The following is a 23179-nucleotide window of genomic DNA, read 5'->3' on the forward strand; positions in this document are numbered from 1 at the left end:
TATCTATTACTTATGTATAACTAATAAGAGTTACAAAATGGCTTTTTGTTTCAGTTGTTTAAGTGGTCAATGATTGGTGCAATTTCTATACATATTTTGTGAAATGAGGTACACAATGAAGTCAATTGTTAACTTTTGCTTTGACCGAGAGAGCATTATTATTCTTTCTCACTCAGTAATTATGTGGATCTGAATGCGCCGTCATGAATAATGGACTACCTCTGGCTGGGAGCGACACCTGAGTAAATGGACCTGACATAAATTTCGTGACCTTTCTACGAAGTCATTGTGTTTTTTTTCTCCTAAAATACTCTGGCTGTTCTTGATATAAATTTTAGCATCGTTTCTAGTTCTATGGGGCCCATGAATGATCATAAAAACTGCAACGGTCGAGCATTCTACAAAACAAATTTTGACTATGAAAAATACCGAGTTTGCACAACGCCACGTTCAGTCATTGTGTTCTTTTCTCTCCTAAAAAACTCGGGCTGTTTTTTTAATATAAATTTCACCATCGCTTCTGTGGGGCCTCTGACCTTGAAAACTGCAACGGTCGAGCGTTTCACAAACACATTTTGACGTATGAAAAATACTGCTTGCATATGATATATTAAAAACGCCACGTAGAGTCATTGTATTTTTTTCTCTCTCAAAAAAAAAACTGCTTTTGCAAGGAGGTCAAAAATGGTTTTTAACCTCTTTGTTTTTTTTTAAATATAAATTTCACCATCGCTTTAATGTGGGGCCATTGACCTTGAAAACTGCAACGGTCGAGCATTTTACAATACAAACAAATTTTGACTTATGAAAAAAATCAGTTTGCATAATGCATGTACGAACGTTAGAGGACCCAAGATAACACAACCGTCCAAAGCAAACAAGCAGGATTTATACGGCGGTGAAAGTGTAAATGCAAATTCCAGAACATGATACCCTTGTCCTTGATTTGATAAATTTAGCCCTGAATGTGGTCATTTCTGAGGCCGAAACGCGAGTATTTTTATGCGAAAAATGTCAATAGAATTGAGGATGAAACGTAAAAGGTATGAAACAAAAGCTTAATTTCAGACAAAAGTTGTCTGTACGTATGAAAAGGCAAATTATTCGCAATTCTAAAAGACATTCAGGTGATTACTACTTTTAAACTGAGTAATTCGGAAAAATGGAGTCTATCGGACAAATGTGACACGAATGAAGATTTAGAGGGCGCGCACTTTTGACCAATGGAGTGCATTTCTGACGGAAGTTTTTAAAAGCGGTTATGCTTCTCAGCTTTTCTTCAAATATTTGTCCTCAGGTTGATTACCTGCGTGCCGGTATGTCACTTGTGTACACACACCGTTACGAACGGCTTTTTAAAACCCCACGTGACCACGTGTATCCAATTACAGCCGACCTGACCTGAGTCACCTGGCTACAACACTTCGGCAAGAGAGAACTTGTTATGTATCGCTCAAATACTACTTTTATCGCCCGAGTTTACAACAACTCTTGCTTGGATTTGTGTCTCTATAATTCTTTGTCGATGTTTTCACAGATTTTGTACAAAGTTTGAACCCAGTATCAGTTTAGGGTGATCTTATTTGGGCACTTCCGCACCCTTTTGGGACAACTGTGCCCAGGGGGTTAAATAGAATAGCTATGTGGGCTGTTGTAAAACTATTACATGGTTGTCTCTAAGGTTATTTGTACAGCGGTTGTAGAAAACATGATATCCACATTCCGCAGATACTAGTAGAAGAAACAAGTTCACTACCTCTTCATGAATATGTTGTGCATAGCATAGTAACATACTTTAGTAGTAGGATCATTACGTTCTAGAAAAATCGCCTTAACTTTATTTTGAATAAACACATAAACAAATTGTATTTAACAATTTTAAAATCACTGCGAATTTCCACGATGACGTTTTCTTATAAAACTAGGAAGTAGTTTTACATAAACTAACTTTTCTTCACTTCTTTCTGCTTTTTAGTTTGATTACCGTGCGGCGCACAGAAATTCAAGCGTCTTGACTAGTGTAGTCTACCAAGGAGCTTTTATCAGAGTCTACTGACTCCAGTGGACGATAAAAAAATCTGAAATTAGCTAAATGGGGTGAGTTATTTGGCATAGAATTAGAGATATGTAACGTTAGCCACATAACGTTAATCCTTTGAAAGGCTAAATCCTCTCCGAAATCATTCGCTTTATTTGCCCCTTTTTTTATACTTCACTGAGTATCCTTCAGCGACAATCGCAAAGGCAGTCTTGTGGAAACTGCGGCTTTTGTTAATCTCCAAACAGATGTTGGACTTAAAAATTTTATAGTTTTTCTAGCTCCCCATTTCTGTTACAAAATTCCCTTCTTGACAAAGAAACGGGGGCTATAGAAAAACGTCCCGGCGTTGACTGCTAATATCTGCTTGGCGATCCCCCGTCTATTGTTTGTGCTGAGAACCGGAGAATCCGGATAGTTATGCTAATGAGCTGTCAATCACGTCTGCACGGCTCGGTCGGAGCCATTTTGAATTGAGCGAGTTTAGCCCAGGAGTTGTACGGAAGGCCTGGAGTTGTTACATGCGAGCAAAAAAATTGGATTTTCTCGGACCAAGAGCGGCCCTCGAGCCGCCATATGGACGGAGATGGTTTCATAAATCAGCGATGGAGGGGGAAGAGTCCGGTCGGGCCCCGTAGTGTGCGATCGGGGCCGTATTTTACGCGCTGTAGTCTGTGAGTTTTTTTTTCATCTCTCTGTTTGAGTGTCTGCAGTATGGAAATGCCATTTGTGTGGCTAGGAGGGTGCTTGTACACGCTTCTGTTGTACTTCACTCTCTCGGCTTCCAGCGAGTTGGACGTGCCAGGATCCAGTCCTTACACTGTGCATCTGGAAAATTCAACTTCTGTAGGAAAAGCAGTGTTCGATGCCTGGTTAGGCCCCGGGTGGCGGTACCGATGGGTCCCCGGGCCGGGCACGCACCAAGCCCGCCGCTTCTTCTCACTCGACCCGGTAACCGGCGTGTTGTCTGTATCGAGGGAACTGGATTGTTCGCGGTTATATCACAACCCTTTTACCGCTCATATTGGGGCTAGAACTGCAAAAATAGCCTCCAAACACGCGTCAGGACGCAAATCAGCTAGTTTATTGTCTGAACCTCGCCATGAAGAGGTTTTTGTTTGGACAGACTTGGACGCCGAGTCCCCGGGCCGGACCCTGGACTCAGTAATTTCAAGAACTCACGAAGATGTCGACTACACTTCGATCCCTGTAGAACTCTGGATTCACGGAGAAAACTGCAGGTTTAGGCACAGAAAGAACCTAAACCAAGCCTTGCAGTCGTTAGGCGTTCAAACTGTGCATCTCCATAGACATGCAAATCACCATGCAAACAATGCAGTCCAAAATGGTGCTGCCACAAACTTGTGTCTGTCGGAAAACCAACTTCTGTTTTCCCCTGCTGACTATGTTCCCATGAACATACTACAGTCCTGTCAAGTGTCTTACGACATCTTAAACTCGTCGTTAAGTCTTGGTCACACCGGTTTTGGTATAGTCACGAACGAGGCCCTATGTACGGACGAAGACAACCCTAGTATTACAGTACAGGTAATGTTGGACCTTGTATGCGACGTCGGAAGCGTTCCGATGTCGTCGCAAATGCTTCTCCATGTCATGTTGGGCCGTCGCGTCCAGCCAGATTTCGTACCGGTCAGAACGTTGCACCACATGTTCAAATTCAGGAGAAAACGCAGCTCGAACTCCTTCCCAAGCTTCGGCCCCAGCCCTGCATTCGTCGTACAAGTTCCGGAGAATGAAGACCCAGGTTACGTGGTGACCCTTGTAACGGCCACCGACCCAGACCCGGGCGAAGCAGGGAGGCTACAGTACTCCATGGTCGCGCTGCAGAACTCGCGCAGTCAGGACCTGTTCAGCATCGACCCTGCATCAGGAGAAGTGACCACACAGGAAGTACTGGACCGTGAGGACATGAATAGGCATTTCTTTAGAGTAACGGCACGAGACAACGGGAGCCCGCCGCGCAGCGCAACAGCAACGCTGCAGATCGACATCCTCGATATGAATGACCATGACCCTGAGTTTGAAGAGAACAGCTATCGCGAGGCTGTGCTCGAAGGGATTGAGATCGGCTCCAACGTGCTCACCGTCCGTGCCACGGACCAAGACATCGGTCCTAACAGCGACATCCGATATTCCATCATCAACCCGAGCGGCACCAACACTGCTTTCCAGATCAGCAGACGTGATGGCGTCATTACCACGACTGAAGCTCTGGACCGGGAAACGACGGCGTCATACCGTCTGGAAGTACGTGCCAGCGACCAGGGCACCCCACCCCGGACTTCAGACGTCGTGGTGACCATCACAGTATTGGACGAAAACGACAACGAGCCGCAGTTTGAACAGCAAAGTTACGCTAAGGACGTGCCAGAGAATGTACGACCAGACACGGTTATTCAGACAGTCGCAGCGACAGATCCCGACGAAGGAACGAACTCCCAGATACGCTACAGTCTCATTGGTGGAAACTCGCAGGGCCACTTCACCATCGATAGTGCCACGGGCGACATATCGGTCATCACAAACCTTGACTTTGAGTCAACGCCTCGATATCGTCTGATTGTGAAAGCACAGGACAGCGGACGTCCGTCTATGTGGAGCTCGGTGGTTCTCACAGTGAGCGTGATCGATGTGAACGATCACGACCCTCAGTTTGTGAGCACGCCGTTCGAGACGTCCGTGTTTGAGGACGTCCGCGTGGGGTTCTCAGTCATCCACATCCAGGCCATTGATGCAGATTCGGGGTCGAATGCCGAGCTGACTTACAGCCTTGCCAACGTCCCAGCTCGTATGCCGTTCGAGATCGACGGCGACACGGGCTGGATCGTGACAAACGCAGAGCTGGACAGGGAAGCGCACGCCATATACGACTTCAACGTGCAGGCGGCAGACCAAGGTAGTCCCGCCAGAACGGCCGCAGCGAGAGTGAGCATCAATATCCTGGATGTTAACGACAACGCTCCCGTCTTCAACCCGAAGGTGTATTACATCAACGTACCGGAGGATGCAAACCCTGGCACGAGTGTTCTCACCGTCACCGCCAATGATGCGGACGAGGTTGGTACGGTCTCCTACCAGATCACAGGAGGCAACGTGCGCAACAGGTTCAGTATCACGAGCCAGAACGGCCTCGGCACGATAAGCGTGGCTCTCCCATTGGACTACAAGCAGGAGACGCGCTTCGTTCTCACCGTACAGGCGACTGACCGCATGCTGTCCGACGATGCACAGGTGTACATCAACATCACAGACGCCAACACCCACCGACCAGTGTTCCAACAGTCGCCATACTCCGTGTACGTAGACGAGGACGTTCCCATTGGAACAACCATCCTTGTCGTGTCGGCAACTGACGGGGACGAAGGGGAAAATGCACGGATCTCGTATTCGATGGACATCCTCAACGCTTTCGAGATCGAGCCAAGCACGGGCGCCATCAAAACGAAGCAACGGTTGGACCACGAGGCACAGGCCAGCTTTGCTGTCAGCGTGACGGCTACAGATCACGGCGTGCCGTCCAAGTTCGACGAGTCTTATGTAGACATCATCGTGAACGACGTCAACGACAATGCACCAGTTTTCCTACTGGAAAGTTACTCGGGCTCAGTGAGAGAAGATTGCAGTAGGGGAACTAGTGTAACGCAGATCTCGGCGACCGACGCGGATTCAGGCACCAACGGTCAGATCCGGTACACCTTCACGGGTGGTGACAACGGAGAAGACGCGTTTGTCATCGACGAAAGGTCGGGTATCATACGTACCGACAAGCGTCTTGACCGTGAGCTGATACCCGTGTATAACCTGGTTGCGTACGCAGAGGACCAGGGACAGCCAGAGCAGAAGACTCCGGTAGATATCATTGTAACCATTGAGGATGTGAACGACAATGCACCACAGTTTCCCAGCGACACGATCGACATCTACGTGCCAGAAAACCGCGTGGTTGGCTCTGTTGTGGCCAGAATAACCGCCAATGACCCAGACGAGGGACAGAACGCGGAGGTGATGTATTACATCACGAAGGGAAACAACCCGGAGCTTTTCCAGTTGGATATCTTTTCCGGGGAGCTCGTGACGCTGATCGACTTGGATTACGAAGCGCGAAACTTCTATGAGATCACGGTCCAAGCCCGCTCCATGCCCCTGTTCAGCGAGGCCATCGTGAACATACACATTCAGGACGAAAACGACAACATCCCCGTGTTGCAGGATTTCGAGATCGTGTTCAACAACTACCGGAACCACTTCCCGACGGACTACATCGGCAGGATCCCCGCGTTCGATCCTGACGTGTCGGATCGGTTGGCGTACAGCTTCACGTTTGGGAATAACGCGAACCTCCTGCACTTGAACCAGTCCACGGGAGAGATCAAGCTCAGTCCGCAACTGGATAGCGACCGAGCGTTCGAGGCACAACTAGGGGTGAGCGTCACAGGTGAGTGCACTTACACCTTGTACCTTTTGTGTGTGTTTTCTTTTTTTGGTGTGCATGGCCATAAGGCTTGGGACTTGTGTTAGGCTCAGCCCTTGTGTCGGCTTTCAAAGCATTTTGCAGCATTGTACGAACACTTGGGGTCAGATGTTGCAATTCGGAAGGCTCTCAGTTATGTTTATGCAGCTGATTGACATGCCACGCCAATTTTTCCCCTCTTCTCCTAACTCAGGCCTGGCATTAGAGAGACAGGCATGTTTGCCAAAGGTCTCAGTTGGGTCCATCGCAGTTGGGTTCTAAATGTGTCCAGGGTCTTTTCCAGCCACCAAAACTGGCCCTGCTAACACCGCACATGCCCTGGCATTTTCACGCTTATCTGAGAACAAGTTTGGAGTGCCTTGTCCACTTGGCAGCCGGAGTTCAAATTCTGGTTTAGCCGACATTTGTTCTGTCCAGTCAACTGCAATTGTTGCTGTCAGTTTGGAAGGTCACTATCTCAGTACATGTGGATGGGGAGGGGGTTTTGGTCTTTATCTTTGAGTCTTGTCTATTAGGATAAACAGTAGTCAGATTGAATTAAATTTTTCTTGCAGGTTGCAACTTGCATTACAATAGCAAGGAAGGGAGGGGGGCACCGAAAGTGATTTCTCTTACAAGTTACAAGTTACCATGAACATTAGAATGTTTCTCTTATAATGGTAATGTGATGGTTCTTTATCACATGTCTTTAGCCATCAGTTATCACCATGGTGTGTTATCAGTTATCACCCCTTGTCAGTCTCAAAGTAGCGGAACATTTTTTGACCTGGCAACTTGTCCAGAGGAATTTGCAAGTTATGGCTTTCCAGCTGACCACATGTGTTACCAATGTTTGCAAACCACTGTCACAAGTTTTGGTTGTAAAGATCTTAAAATTGATTCAAGAAGGAAGAAATAGGAGGTGTGTAAAGCAAAAAAACAGCACCGTAAAATTGAGAAGTTATGACTGAAAGAAGGAGACTGTAGCGTCACTGTGAAAATAGTTTCTACCCTGTCTCCTTTGTGCAAGCTGTTTTTCAAGTATGCAAGCTGACAAAGGTCCTTCCTATTGCAATGCGCAGGGAATCTTGGTCTCTTTTGTAGCAGCTTTTCTATTACATCTCAGCAGGGACAGGGCACAGTCATTCAGTCGTGACTGGTTCCTTTACAATCCGCCTGCCCTCGGTATTCCGGCCACGTTTTAACTCCATTCACCCACAAAATTAATAGTGCAAATGTCAGAGTGAATTTTTCGGAAGAGAGTGAGCCCAGATGAAACTGGGAGTCGCTGATAAAATCTGTGTGTTAAAACTTGACCTTTCTGTAACGAGTCTGTAGGTAGGCAAACGTGTCTCCGTTACAGTGATTAAACTAAGTGGGGACGACTCTGTTTCAAATTCTATTGGCTCAGACCTCTAACCTGTTTAGGAAAAAGGAGAGCCAATTTGCAATGCGGGAAGGCTTTCTTGTTGTCTGCTCTTTTTTGTGCCAGACAAAAACTGACCCAGGAGTTCTTTTGTAATGTGTTTTAGAAGAGCGCAAACAGAGCAAAGCTGTCCGATTTTTCAGCTGTGCAGTGTTTGCCTTCCTTGTCTGCGAGTGAAAAAAACATGCCACGATTTGCATGAAATTTTGTCACAGTTTTCATAGGTCTGAAGCAATTTCAGAAAATGGTCTAACTTTGGACACAATGTTTGATAAAACATTGACAAAACGTAGCCAATTTTGTGTCCTAAAAAGGCAGTCTAGAAACATGATAGTGAAAGTAAATCTTTTACTGAGTATCCAGGCACAAACACATGTTTACTCATAGCTTTCTTCTCTCGCCCAGCTTTGGGCACTCCGGACTTCGCCCCCCGCTAGTGTTTGTCCAATTTCTCTCTGAGCCAGCTTTGAATATTTTAGAAGTATTTATACCCTCGCCCGATTGCCCTTTCCCGTATTATCTCCCCCTCTATGTATCCAGAGGATTTCCACGTGCTGTTGTATTTCTGCCGCTATCTGGATCTGGATCGTTTACCCTGCTCCTTTCATGGGGTAAAATACTGCCTTGGGCAAACATTATGTCGGGCCGCCATCTTTGTTTTGGGGGAAAATTGTCGCGATACAAAGAAGCTTAGAGATGTCCCCAAAGGCCATAGAATGAAAAGTCAGTTCTCCAAGCACGTATGGTACCTATCCCACATAAATATGGTTCGTTTTACAATACTACGTTGCATTCAATGTGTCTACATTATTTAAAGAAACAAGTCTAAACTGTGGAATTCAGAGGTGTTGGTCTGAAAGGAAGTGTTGTGTTTTCAGTGAGTCAGAAAACCAACAAAGACACGTAGCCTTTTACAATGAAGCCCTTTTCCGCCCCCATGTGACGGTAGTGTTTACGTTTTCGAAAGGTTTTGTCACCAAAATCTGATCATTTTACACTAAAACCTCATATCCAACTACACTACAAAAGAGTCAAGGTGCTAGATAACGCAGAGGTCATATAGTTTATGGCTTATTTTGCCCATAAACTAATTTTCATAGCCGTGTATTCCTGATTTCTTTATGGCGGGGTAACAGTCCCACGTGTGACAGAAACAGTTTGGTCAACACTGAAAAAATGTCGCCCCCTCAAATTTTCATCAACTCCCTTTGTTGACTCCATAACTGTGAAAGATAAATAAGGGGGTTTGATATATGCTGGTTGTAGATTGCTTTATGACTTGGGGTATAGGTGGAAATGGCACGCAATAATTTCATGCGTTTTTGGCCACTTGGGGTTTGGGAGCTTGAGTCATCACAAAGGAAGCTGATTGGTTAGAAAAAAACTGGCTGTTAGGGTGGATTTCATGAATAGTTATGAAAATACATACTGAACATGTCTGGAATGGTCCTGAAATAGGTTCATAGATCTAAAAAATGTATCATTGTAACACTTTCTGTATACAGCTGCTTACAACATGATAAACACAAATCTTTGTCTATAACGCATCTTGTTCAAGGCTGAAAATTTAGGTGATTTGATGACTATTCAGCTCTGATTTCTAGGATTGTAAATTTGGCTGGGTTCAAAATTAAGTTGTGCAAAGCAAAATGTGGTTGCATTTTCAAGTGGGTATTTCGAGCCCTGCATAATTCCAGCACTAGCCTAACCAGCATGTGTGCACATGGACACAAACATGCGCTGTGGGGAGAAGAAAAATAGCCCGGTATTTGGCTACCATAGGTATTTACCTTGGCTTTCTAGATTTTCTACCCATTGAGTCCGGTATGCAGACATGGGTGTGTTGTTCACTGTTCTGATCTGTGTACTACATGATTATCTTATGTCAATTGTCATAGTACATGTGTGAACAGCTAAGGAAAAACAACAGTGACTTGAAAATTAAAAAAAAAAGTTAAAGATGACAACTGGCAAAGCTTTTCGTTGTTTCCATAAAAAAAGAAAATATATTTCCTTGGTTATGATGACTTTCAGATAGAATTATAACATTCTTCTTGAAAACAGGGTGAGGGCTCAGAGGAAAGTTTATGTGAAACTGACTACAGGTATTTATTGTTCCCTGAAACTGTGTCTACTAAGGTTTTTATGTTGATATTTTCATTATTTAGTACAAGATAACAAAGCTAAAAATTTAGTATTCAATTTTTTTTCAAGTTATGCATATGTCACAGTGGAGATCACGATCCAGGAGAATCGCCGATCCTCCTAGGAGAGATCGCGATCGGAGTTTCTCCTAGGAGAAACTACGATAGATATAAGAAACAGATCCCGATCGCAATCTGTACTAGTAGAATCGGCGCTTCTCCTAGTATAGATTGCAATCGGGATTTCTCCTAGGAGAAACTCCGATCCAAACTCAAACGATGCTAAGATGTATGAAACAGCAATAATTTTTTTGATAAACAATGATTTTATTCGGTATGGTATTAATGCAAACCTACTAACTCATTACCAACTACACTCAAGCCTACTTGTGTCACTTCTACAATGTTAACTTCACTGAAGACTATCACACTTGAGTCACTTCTGCAACTTTACTCAAGGTACACTATAGTATATAGCATCACTTTCATGGTAAGTTTCATGTGAGTATGTTTTTTGATAAAGTAATTTCTGATAAAATAATTTCTTTTAAAGTAGTGGCAAAAATCTTATAATATATGTGAAAGACACCAACAGGTGATCAAACAATGTGTCAGTATGCAAATTTCACGGCTTTGGAAGAACAATAACAACTGTAAAGTTGTCAAACAGGTGTCAAAAAATCAAGCAGAGTTTCAAGATATTACTCACAATTTCACACCTATTGAGTACATTCACTAGTCAGACTTGTACTCAATCATTTCACAGCTTTGGGAGAACAATAACCATTGTTAAGTGATCAACAGGTGTCAAAATATCAAGCAGAGTTTCAAGATATTACTAACAATGTGTAGTTGGTAATGAGTTAGTAGGTTTGCATTTGAAACTGAATAAAATCATTGTTTATCAAAAAAATTATTGCTGTTTCATACATCTTAGCATCGTTTGAGTTTGGATTGGAGTTTCTCCTAGGAGAGATCCCGATTGCAATCTGTACTAGTAGAATCACCGATTCTACTAGTACAGATCTGTTTCCTATATCTATCGTAGTTTCTCCTAGGAGAAACTCCGATCGCGATCTCTCCTAGGAGGATCGGCGATTCTCCTGGATCGTGATCTCCTCTGTGACACATACAATTTGTACAAAATGCAAATATATTCAGGTTCTTTGTGTGCTCTAACATCAGGGTGATAGATGTGAGAAAGATTTAATGTAAAGTTGCTAATTAGACCTGTCAGAGCTGGGAGAACAGGCCCTGGAGAGTTACCTGATCCCTGGAAACAACATGGGATTTTCCTGGGAGGATTTTCCTTAGGTTCTCTGTCACTGGGTGTGAAAGTGATGACAATTCGGTGGGAGGGGGGCAGTCATGGGGGTGATAGTTCTTTCCTCTGCTCTTGTAAGTTGTAGGAAATATTTTGTTGAAGTCACTCTTACAGGGTATCGTCTTATACAGCAAAAACATTTCTAGTAGTTTAAACAATTTCAAAGTATTCACTTTAGATTTGCTAAATGATCAACTGCAAATGTTTTGTTATATATTTTAGCTTTAGGTCATAACGAAATATATATGGTTTTATGCCTCTTTCCTGTATAGTAGCCCCCTCTGTACATGAGTGGTTGAATTTTACTACCATACAATTATGTAAGAAACACAGTTAACTATGTTTCTTGTACGAAGTTGTATAAGTCATTTCACACCCAAACTCCTTTCAGCAAAATTGTTTGTTGTGTCGTTAGACTGTCGGCAACTGAAAGTGTAGAGAGCGGTAAGTACCATAATTGCTAGCCTTTAGAATCTTCTTCTCATGTGAACCAAGGCAGAAACACAGTGGTTGGTTGTTCTCCGAACGACTGTCCAGGATGATTGGTCAGTCTACTACATCCGTACAGTTGGCCATAACAACTCAAGAGTATATGAAGGATTTCCTTCTGTAGATTTTGCATGAGTTTGGGCATACTACAACCCTCTGTACAAGTAATTCTACAGACAGTGAGAAGTAAGCTGTATTGTTTCAGCTGTTATTCAAGTTTAAGTATTTTTTGCAGTGAAAAGAGGTTCTGTTTCATCCTTTTGGATTTTCACACCAATCCTGATGACCCAAATTACATGTCAATTGGCTGTCAGTTAGGGCTCGGACTTGGTCCTCACATTAGGACCAATTAACCAGTTCAAACAATGCTCTTCCCTTCTGTCTATCATCGGCAGTGGCCAGGTGGGTAGCGGAATGTCACATGGAACAACTGCAGCCGCCCCGGGCCCTGATTTCTTCCGGGTCATGCGTCGGTACAGGTCCTCAGACAATCGGTGCAGCCACTGAGAATCACAGAAGCATCCAAAACATTTTTAGTAAGGAAAGATGGCAGGAAGGTGTGCTGTTGGCAGGACGCTCCCGAAGGAGTTATCATTCGCACGTGTTTTGCGGACGATGTAGCCTCTAGGACTTGTTTTTGCGTAAATTGGGTCCACGCGGTGTACAGCACTCGGCCTGTCTACAGCTGGGGTGGGTTGAGAGAGCCAAAACGTCGCTGCTAGGGCCTTTGCAACACCTCTGAAATTTACACCCAGTCTCAAATTGGCATGGCCGGCCAAATATAGCCATGATATGCCATGTATCTGTCAGCCGTGGGGCAGGAATTGTTGGGTGGTGCCGGCCTGCTATCCACACTTGACATGTTGGTCCTTTACTGAACAAATTTTACTCCAAATGGACTGGAGAATTTATCTACCGCTGAAATTCCTCCCATTTTATCAGAAACGACGATTCGTCAAGTCGTGACGTAGTTTGTAAACACTCACTTTGAAGAAGATGATCCCAGTTTTGTTTCTCACAGCGGGGTTGCGTCTAACGTTACACACAGGACGGACAACTGGAGCGACAGTTGTGCGAACCCTTTTTGAGGGGATTAAAAGCGACCCAAGATCACGTACAAGGGGACAGATAAAACGTAGCCCCCCTGACTGTGGACCTTTGTTCCCCAACATTTCACAAATACCGTTTTTGATCCATGTAGGGGAGAGTAGCACACACATGTGGGCTTCACACAAGTCGTGTTTTGTGCGAAAACAGATTTTCTTACGTTTTCACCCAGTTGTTGAAATGTGAAAACTCCTTTCCACAAGTCCACACACTGTATACCTTCAAAGCAAAGGTCTGGAAAGTGACGCTAATGCCCGGTGAAGTTTAGCGGGAAGGAATTTTCTGGGAGGAATAGTTCAGGGATCGGTTCCTCTATGGGGCCACGTGCACACTGATTGCAGGGAAGTGTGCTCGAGGCATTGGCAACCGGCCGCGGCTACCGAGTTTGCGTCTGCTTTTGGGGAGAAGAAGCTTAGTTAGTCTACATACTTAATGGCGGCAATGGGAAGTCGATAGGTTGTTTCTCATGCTGTAAAATGTCTGAGTGGATTTGGTTGTGGGAAGAAAGAAAAATCTCTCCTGATTTCCAGTATAGTACAGAAATGATTTGGCAAGCAATTCTAAAAACATGCAAATAGATTAAATGTATGTACATTACAACATAGCACATGGTCTTGGCACAATAAAATGTTTCCGCTTTTGGGGAGAGGAAACTTAGTTAGTTTACATACTTAACTGTGGCTACGTGAAGTCGATGTGTTGTTTCTCATGCTGTAAAATATCTGAGTGGATTTCGGTTGTGGGAAGAAAGAAGAACCTGTCGTCAAATTGAGCATATATTTACACAGTTGGCACCCTGCACAGTACAGACCAGTTGGTGTGAATATTGAAATTCTGCCACATGGATAGGGACCAGAATTAGATTGCCTTCGTTACCTTGTTACACAGAGATAAATAGAAATGAAATTGGCTGAAAATTATCAAAAGTAGACAAATAATTTCATTCTAGTTTGTAGTAATGATAAATACCGATTTCCAGTATACTAACAGAAATAATTTGATGGCAAAAAAAACTTGCAAATACATGTATGTCCATGACAACATACATGTAGTACATCGCTAGTATACATGTATGAAAAATGTGTCCAATTTTAAATCTAGAAGTGTTTTCCCTACATAATCTTGGTACCATAAGTATAAAATGATTTTTCTTGCACAAATTTTAAATCATGAACTGTATTTAACATTTCAGTTCTACTTGTAGTTCAAATGTTGGCTGTAACTCCTTCTAACTCCTAAAGATGCTAAAATGAACAAAAAGATTTTTTGTTAAACTTGAAGATTAATGAAGTTAGTAACAACATGTTGGTTTCTAGCCAGCCCCCCAGTATGTGTGAACGCTAGCCTAGCATAGGATATACAGTGCTTAACAACACAGCTATGTCCAGGTAAATAATGATTAGATTTCGCTGGTATGCGAACTTTGGGCCTTGTAAAGCGGAGGACGTCTGAAGTGCCCGGCGCGCTGTTTTGGTTGCGCCAATTTGCCGAGTCACAGCAAGTACTGCCGGCATTACCGTAATTCTCACAACAATAGACTACCTCTGATATGCACATTTCTACAGTATTAAATCTAGAAAACATTTCTAGAAAGAAAACACAATTTTATCAAGTAAAATGACAGAAGATTGATCCACACTATCTTTAAACTGTCAGATTTGACAGTGGAAAACTTGACCTGTACTTTACCTGTGTTTCAGGCTGTCACACACGAGTACATAACATAGACAGAGATGGATATACAAAAGTTCATGGGGTTAAAAGACACCAAGAGTATTCTACAAATAATTTTGGTCATTGTATGTTTCATAATGTGTGTGTGTTAGTTGGTACGTGTGGATGGTTGCCCCCCTCCCACTTTATCCTCTGACGATGTCACACATTCTTGAGTACAAATGTCTCAGATTTCTTGATGAAAAAACTCCTTTTAAAGATTTTGAAAATGATAACGTGAAAACAAAATATCGAAGAAGTAAAATCTTATAGTTTGGATTTTCAAACTTATTCATAATCAAACATAAGCTTCAAAGAATGCTGCTGAACAATTCAGGCAAGTAAATGAAAAATCCCTTCCTTTTAGATTTGGAAGATTTGACTAATCCGAGCTCTAGGCAGTGATAGTTTATCTGGTAAGATATCTTACAAGATAGCGACACACTGTCACAAAAACATGCCCTGAGGCGAGCTATAGACATCGCAAATCTCAACAATTATGTGGACCCTTGTTAAATGGAGTGAAAAATTACTACTGGTATGTTCTTAAGTATACTCCGGTCTTTTTTTATCCCGTGCTTGGAAGTTATGTAATGTAAAATACACCTTGTTAACTCGATGTAATCGTTAGATTCATTAGTGTGGAGAGGTGGAAGTTATTTATGCCTTTTTGATGGTATCTTTAAAGATTATTAGATTTATTAGAAAACGTGATGAATGTATGGTGATGCCCTATGGGTATAGATTCATAATTTATTCATAGTATGGCAATAAATTCTGAGCATGGCATGTCTGGATTTGGTTTTGATGTGGACAGAGGTAGTTTTTTGTCTTTCGTAACTTAGAAATGACAAAAAAATTATTAATTCAGGTATGCAAAGGTTTAGAAAAATGCATTGTTTTAATGTCTGTGTCATAAAAAGTGTCAGAGAAAATGACCAGAAATGATGTAATTCTGAGGCACTGACTTGAAGTATTTTTCTGTCTTGCGCTTGTTTTTCCTCTCCCTAAAGTTCTTCTATTTGTTCAGAAAATATATCAGTCCACTTTTAGTGTCAAAAGCTGTTTAGGTTTGAACTGAAGACTTCTAACTGTGGACTTGTAGATGGACAAGCTCCGGCCATAATGTTTAGTAAAGAAACACCAGCTTGGCAAGATGCTGATGGCCACTATGGACGTTCGACTACATGTGCACTTTTGTGCACAATTGGGCCTGGGCACTTATTTTTTTTTCATTATTTGGTGCACATATTTTTGTGAGGATAACAACAACTCTCATCATAATCTTACCAGGTGCCTTTGTACTGCCATATAAAATGAAACATTGTTATACAGGCCTTCTCAAGATTGTCTTGAACACCAATGTACCTAAATTCTGAAACAAAATCTATAAACATCAGAATTACTGATGCTACATTGGTAACGTTACATCTCTTTAAATCACTTTAAATTCATGTATTTTTTTGTGGTATTATGGCACCATGTAGAATAATGTACAGTACAATTTGATACAAAAATCCTCTTGGACTGGATGTTGAGTAATCTCCAAGCAGATCCTACAGTAGCATAAGATAGTATCAAAAGCCGGCTTAGGAACTTGTGTTTCGCTACCTGGGGAAATGGACACCTCTTGGCTGACTACACTTCTTAGCCAGTTTGGTACTATCTTAGGATCTGCTTGGCGGTTAGATGTTGAGTCCCCCTTTACAGTCTAACAGTACAGTGGTTGTGGTTGGTGGAAACCAGATCTGTGTGTCCAAGGTCGTATGATCAATGAAGACTTCCCCCTCTTCTGTCAGGATGGGGGCGAGCATGAAAGGGTGCCAGTGACCCTGAGAATGTGAGGAGTCGGACCTCACATATCTGCATAGCCTGTGTGTGAAGGGAAGACAGTGTAAGGGTAGTGCAGGGTTGCATCGTCAGCTACTTCTTTGTGTCGTCAGTGTACGTGCCACTAGATTAAAGAGTAGTACGGCCAGCTGTGTTAGGTCTTGACATTTGTCCTGGTTTAACTTTACCTTAACAAAATAAATAAAAACACACAAGTAACTTTCTAACAGTAAACGTAGTGTTATCTTCTCAATTTCTTTTAAAAATCATGTATAAAAGTTTTATTCTCTGAATTATCAAAACAAATTAACTTAAGAGGTCTGGTTCGTTTTCCTGACACTTTGTGACGACAGGAATGGGCTGGGTTGAGCAAGAAACAAACAAAAACTGATAAATCAAGTGAATATTTATTTTGGCAGATTTCGGTTTGTTTGTCTGTTTTCTGTTACTGGTGTTAGGAAGCTCCTGTGTTTGATGATATTTTGACTTCATCATTCATGGACTATTTAATCCAATTGTTCATGAAAACATACTTTTGGAACATTCTGAGTCAAAAGTTCAAAATATGTAACTGTTATACTTTTTTGTTTGCTATTTTGTTAGTTAAAGTTAAACCTAACTGGACTAGAAAATATATATCTAAATTTACAAAAGAAAAAGCATGTCTTGTGATAAATTTCGTTACGGCCTTCAGAAAGAAATTGTCATCAAATGATTGAGGAAATCCTTTTCATTTGTTAGAAAAGGTATGTTTGAGCCGGAGGGTTTAAACTCTTCTAACACAAAACAGGTTAATTATAAGTGTGACCCTTTTGGGCAAAATGGCTCCTTCCTATTCAAAACGGGTGCCAACAATTAGGACAAAATACCTATATATCAGTGGACCAGAATATGTCTTTGTCATTTTGGACAGATGTATAAAGAGTAGATATCACATACTGATATAAAAGAATATTTCCTATAGATGCACATTTATAAATACATCCACTTCTACACTTGTAGTTGGTGTAGAATCATCATGTAAAATATAGAGCAATGTTTACTGTTTGCCAGTTCCATATTTTGGACATGTTTAAAGTGTCGTAAACTAATTACGCAGGATTAACCATAGACTGGTGTTTATTTAACCCTGACTGTCTGTATCAGGAGTGGTGTCCTCGCATTTTTGTGTTGACATGTTTTCTTTGGCTTATTAAAAAATATGTTGCCCAAACCTTCACATTAAATATCTTGGAACCAGTTGGCATAAAGAATCTAGTTGAGGTGTCAGACAATATTGGAACGTATTCATTGTCTGTTCTATATTTGAGTTCTTGTTGTCTGCTGAAAGAAACACTGAATTTTTGGTGTAATTGCATCATGTAACATACTTCAGTCAAGGCTTGCTGGCGGAATTTAGAAGAAAAAGGGTAGTAACATGTAACTAATTTAATTGAGGAACCAGTTTGAGTCAGTTCATAATTTGAAGGGAAAACTGAGGTTGAAAATCGTTCTTTTTGTTGACCCAAAGCTTGGGACAAACACATTGATTGTAATTGACAAGTAGGGACTAGAATATTTTGGGTAACCAAATCCAGTCCTTGGGTGGGTGGGCTGTAAGAGTTTTTCCTTGACTGAGTTTTCCACCATGTTTAGTTCACATTCCCCACTCACTGGGCCGGCTCTGATGCTGTTATCAGTGCGGAGCTGCTGCACCAAGCCATGCACAAGTCAAATTAGACACTGCCTGTGTTTATTTCCACTACATGGTACAGCGATGTCGCGATAAACTCAAGTTAGACTGGTCTTGCGAAAGTTCAGTTAACCAGTAAATTTGTGTTACCTTTGATTACGTAAGGCCATACAGGTTCAATTGTTGGTTTTAATTCGTCGTCTTTTTTCATGCGCACCTGATGCCACCATGAACATTTAGTAGACAAAGTGAATTACAGTATACTTTGAACTAGTATTAGATGCTAATGTACACCATGCTCTTGACATTTACAGATCAGATAAAACCAATGAAACCTTTATCGAATAAGGTTTTGTGGACATTCTACTTTACATCTACACTCTACTAAATGTAAATTTTTGCACAAGTGCACCTATTTGCAAAAAGTAGTTCTGAGCCCTTGTATTTACAGGTAGCAATGTTTTGAAAATTGATACAACTTTCACTAGACAGGTGTAGATGCTAACATCACATCTCCAGTCAGACATATATCGTCTTATGTAACTCTGTTGATTTTGTTGTGTCTGTAACTATGGCAACCAGAATTCCACTTTCCGAGTCTACCCCCATAACGACAAGGTGTACGGCACTGCTTACCTGTGCTGTGGCCAAGAATTTAGGGTTTGGGAATTTTTGCGGGGTATCGTTTCTAAATAGACCCACCCCCATTTAAAGGCATGTGGGTTTTTCGCCCAGCCGCCGATCCATTAGAGGAAAATCCCCCAGTCTTAAGACCAGGTTTCCCATTCCTGCAGCTCCAGAAGGATTTGGGGTCTTTATTTTGATAGGGAGGGAGGGGGAAGAGTTTTAATGCTGGAGACCCAGTGTTTGTTGTTTTAAGCAATTGTCCAGCAAACTGGGAGGAAAGGAACTCACTTCTTACTGACTGCAGAACCACTCCCATTGGACACAACATGCTAAAGGTCATTCAATCATATTGAAGTAGGGACCGTATTACAGTGTTGGAATGGGGAAAAAATACATGCATCTGCATGTAACAGTGGAGTTCAAGGCCTGCTAAACTGACCATGCCAAACAGCTTTAAGCCTTTTGGCGTAATTGGTTGTGTCACTGTGTTTGGTTTGTGATATGGCGGCCCGGATTCGGCACGGGTTTGAATCCTGGGAGTCAGGATTTGTTTCTTTCTGTTTCTACGCCTTTCTTTCATCCTTACTCGTATAGTTATACCGGTACATTGTGTATATCTAGTACAGTAGTGTAAATCTTGGAAATAGTCCTGTTAATTTGATCTTTGTGGTTTTGAATATCAATTCATGAAATATTTGAAGGTCAGACTATATATGGAATGCCGTGACCTTGATGTTGAAAAGAACCCGTTGGGAATTTGTGGAGTTCAAAGGTAAAGGTGAAACGCCTGTCTGTGTAGGTGCGTTGGGACCTCTGTGTTTGTAAGACAACAGTACGACAGTCAGCTGGGCAGGTAATATATTCATAATAAGGCCACATGGGACAGGGATGGAATCAGGTGTGCATGAAATCAGGCAGAATTTCATAAGTCAATTTTACTAGAAAATTAAGAATTTTAGTTAAATAGAAACCGAATAACAAAGACAAGTAGATATTCCAAAAAGCAACTGGATATGATTTTGGAAACAAGATTCAGACGTTTCAGATGGTATCCACAATCTTTTGTCAATGACACCGAAGTAAGCTGGGAAAAACTGGTCATTTATATACCCTAACTATGGATGCAAAAGAGCTGAAGACAATTTTGGATGTCGAGCAGATATTGATATTGTAATGTAATATCAAAAATGTCTTGCTGTGTATATTTTGTTAGCATTTTGCATTTCTGTGATATTTCCTGTTGTGACTGGATTTTTCTTCAAAACGAAGATGGAACAGTATGGACATTCATATTGTAAATGATACTTTTTTAAACTTTTGTTTTTGTTGTGTCTATATGTGCTACCATGGGTAAAGAAAAATGTATTCAACTTCATTTCATATTCTCTGAAGATTTTACATGAACTCTTCATTTTGCCAGGCACCCTAAGATTTGCGCACATAAAAAACTTTGAGGTAGGCACACTTCCGGTGTTCAGGTGTTTAAGACTCTCAAAAAGACATTTACTTGTCTTTTTTTAATGTGAATTATGAGAATTAACTTCTTACGTACATCGAGGATAAACTGGCCAAAATAGTATGTTTCTGTAGCACTTTGTAAAACCACTCTTCCCAACACAATAAGATACACTAGCTCGTAAACGGAAATCTGGTATATCTAATATACTACGGCCATTTCCCGGCGACGACCTCTCGTGACCCCTGCCTACCGATACCGTTGACGGCCATTCAACCTCATGTACCCGGGCCAAAAGTCACCTAACCAACAAAGTCCCGGCAAAATGTTCCATCCTTTGTCGTGTACTGAAAGCACGGGGATTGAATTACTGCACTGTAATGTTAGACCTATGTGTGGAGTAGGCCTGTTGTATTGTGCAACTGTATCTCTCCTTACCCCCTCTTTTACTGGGTGTATAGAACTAAAGACGTGGTGAAAATAATTCAATCTGACACTAGCCCATTTAGGATGCAGTAATTAAGTGATAAAAGGGTCTGTTGTATTGGTCTTTGGTCTATGGAAAATGCGCTTTTTGTTGTGGACAAGAATGAAGTATTTCTATTGTCTAACTAGTGGGTTTGTGTGATCACAGATGTTCTATGTCCATAGCTTATCTCCACTGTAAGCAGTCTTCTAATCGGTTATTGAGTTTTGATTTAAAAGTTTGTGTTGTGTTGTCCTTTTTTTTTTGCTTCGTGGAAGAATGCTAAACTTTGTTGTGGACTTAAATTAGGCTTTTCCACTAGTTGGCTTGTGGGTAAATGTTATCACAGATATATGTCCATAGCTCATCTCCACTGTAACTTGTAAGCAGTCTGTAATCGGTTATTGAATGTTAAAAGTTTGTGGTGTCCTTTTTCTTCTTCATGGAAGAAATGCTAAACTTTTGTTGTGGACAGAAATTAGGCTTTTCCATTAACTGGTTCGTGGGTAAATGTTATCACAGATGTGCTCCATCCATAAACCTATGATCTTGACGACACTGTAAGTGATATGACTACAGCATTGCAGCCGCGAGCACTGTTCCAACTGAACGCCAGTTGCTCGCGGCTTGTTAGCCAGATGAGTTTTGTCTCCTAGAATTTACCAAAGTGCCGGAGTGTTCGGAACAGTTGGAATACTTTTCCCCGATAAGGTGAAAGAAATTGCAGACAGCTGCTTTTAGCGCTGTTCTTATATAAACTGGCCTCTAACTGTCGTAAATTTCTGTTTATACGGACACAAGAAAGGTTGGTTGTCCGTTACAGTTCCCAGTTCTCTGACAAAAGTAACGATTTAAAATCAAACCAGCAATTATTGTTAACGGACTACCTACTAATTAAAGACTACGGTTCTTCCCGTGTTTTGATAGACAGAGTGATTAGCATACTGACCCTAAGTTGTCATGGCATTTGAAAATTTGAATCCTAACTGTCATAATTGTTACCATTTTTTGTAGGATTCTGATGATGGTTTCTCATCTTGAAAAATACAAATGATATTTGCCATCTGTTAGTGTTAGATATAGTCATACATTATCATTTCCATATCATATGTTTCAAAAGTATGAACATTTTTAGTAGAAGTGAAGTATTTGTTTAGTGTTACCCGGTTTTCAGTAATTATAGGTTAGGACATGATTGATGGAAAGATCCTATGTTTACATTTTTTAAGATTGGGAAAGTTCAGTAATGTGAAAGGGGAAGGAACATGATAGGGACCATGCATTATTGATACAGGTTGAGTAGTACAGTAGCCTGGATACCAGACCACAGCCCGATCTCAAAAATATCGTGTTGGGGGTCTGGTATCCAAGCTAGTAGTACAGGAGCTAGCTATTTTCAGTTGTTGGAACCAACCATAACAGACATATAATGGGCAGTCCCTGACCAGGAGTCCAGTAGGGGATGGTCCTGATACCATCTGGACAGTGGACCCCATCAGTTAGCCTTTACACCTGCCCCAGGCCATTGGTCATGCTTGACCAGTCTCTATCCCTGTCTGGTCACTCTGTATGTCCCTAATGGAGTCCAGCATTAGCATAGAAATAGGTTTCTCCTGTTGTTATGCATGCGGCTTTTACCGTGGATGGCACCCAGGAGAAAACGTTTTATTATTGCACATGTTCACATGTGCATTTGCATGAGTTAAAAACCTGTTTCCGAGTAAGTTGTAAGGGCGATTTACCACAGAACAGTCTGGTGTTGTCATGTGTGTCATGATTCTGGTTACAGTTACAAATACATGGATAAGGATTAGGTAACAAAAGACGTAGAGAATAGCACTTTGCGGTTTGAAGTATATCATCGTGTTTGGACCTTAGATAGAAGAGTATGTGTGACCTGGTGTGCTTGGCCGACCAAGCTGTTAGTGAAGCCACGTCGCACTACCAGCTACAAAAAAAGTGTCATGCTCAGTTTGGGTTTTGACCTCTACTACTATTTCGACCTTAGATATTGGTAACTTTGTAGACTTTCCTACCTAGTTATTATACCTTAGTTCTACCACATTTATTATAACTGAGTATCATTTGGGAAATGCTTGAATTTTATGGTAGACTTGTACACCAATTTTTCTGTGAGTTTTGATAATTTGTTAAAGCCATGAAATAAAATTCTGTATGATTTGAAACCTTCCTCGAAAACCAGTGAACTAAACTAGTTTGGCCCAGCCACAAAAGATGATGTTGTTGGTCCATGTTACTTACATATTGACAAGTGGACAACCCTGCTTCTTTGTGTGGCTAAGCTTCTGACTTACAAAGTCCTAACAAAAATAAACCTGTACTATCTGTACTCTATTGTCACACTCTGAGCCATCCTGCATAGGTGTGCTTCTCACACCAGGTGTACATTGTCTAA

The 23179-nt window shown here is 41.7% G+C and overlaps 1 protein-coding gene across 1 annotated transcript in view; it reads left to right on the forward strand.

The window, feature by feature from the left end:
• Positions 1–2479: 2479 nt before the first annotated feature.
• Positions 2480–23179, forward strand: part of LOC118416258 (cadherin EGF LAG seven-pass G-type receptor 2-like) — a 55156-nt gene continuing 34456 nt past the window's right edge. The window contains exon 1 of the mRNA XM_035821344.1: positions 2480–6494. Within this exon, the coding sequence (XP_035677237.1) occupies positions 2753–6494 (3742 nt within the window). The 5' untranslated portion in view covers positions 2480–2752. The remainder of the gene's footprint in view (positions 6495–23179) is intronic.

This window comes from Branchiostoma floridae, chromosome 5 (assembly GCF_000003815.2).
Source record: "Branchiostoma floridae strain S238N-H82 chromosome 5, Bfl_VNyyK, whole genome shotgun sequence".
Lineage (NCBI taxonomy): Eukaryota > Metazoa > Chordata > Leptocardii > Amphioxiformes > Branchiostomatidae > Branchiostoma > Branchiostoma floridae.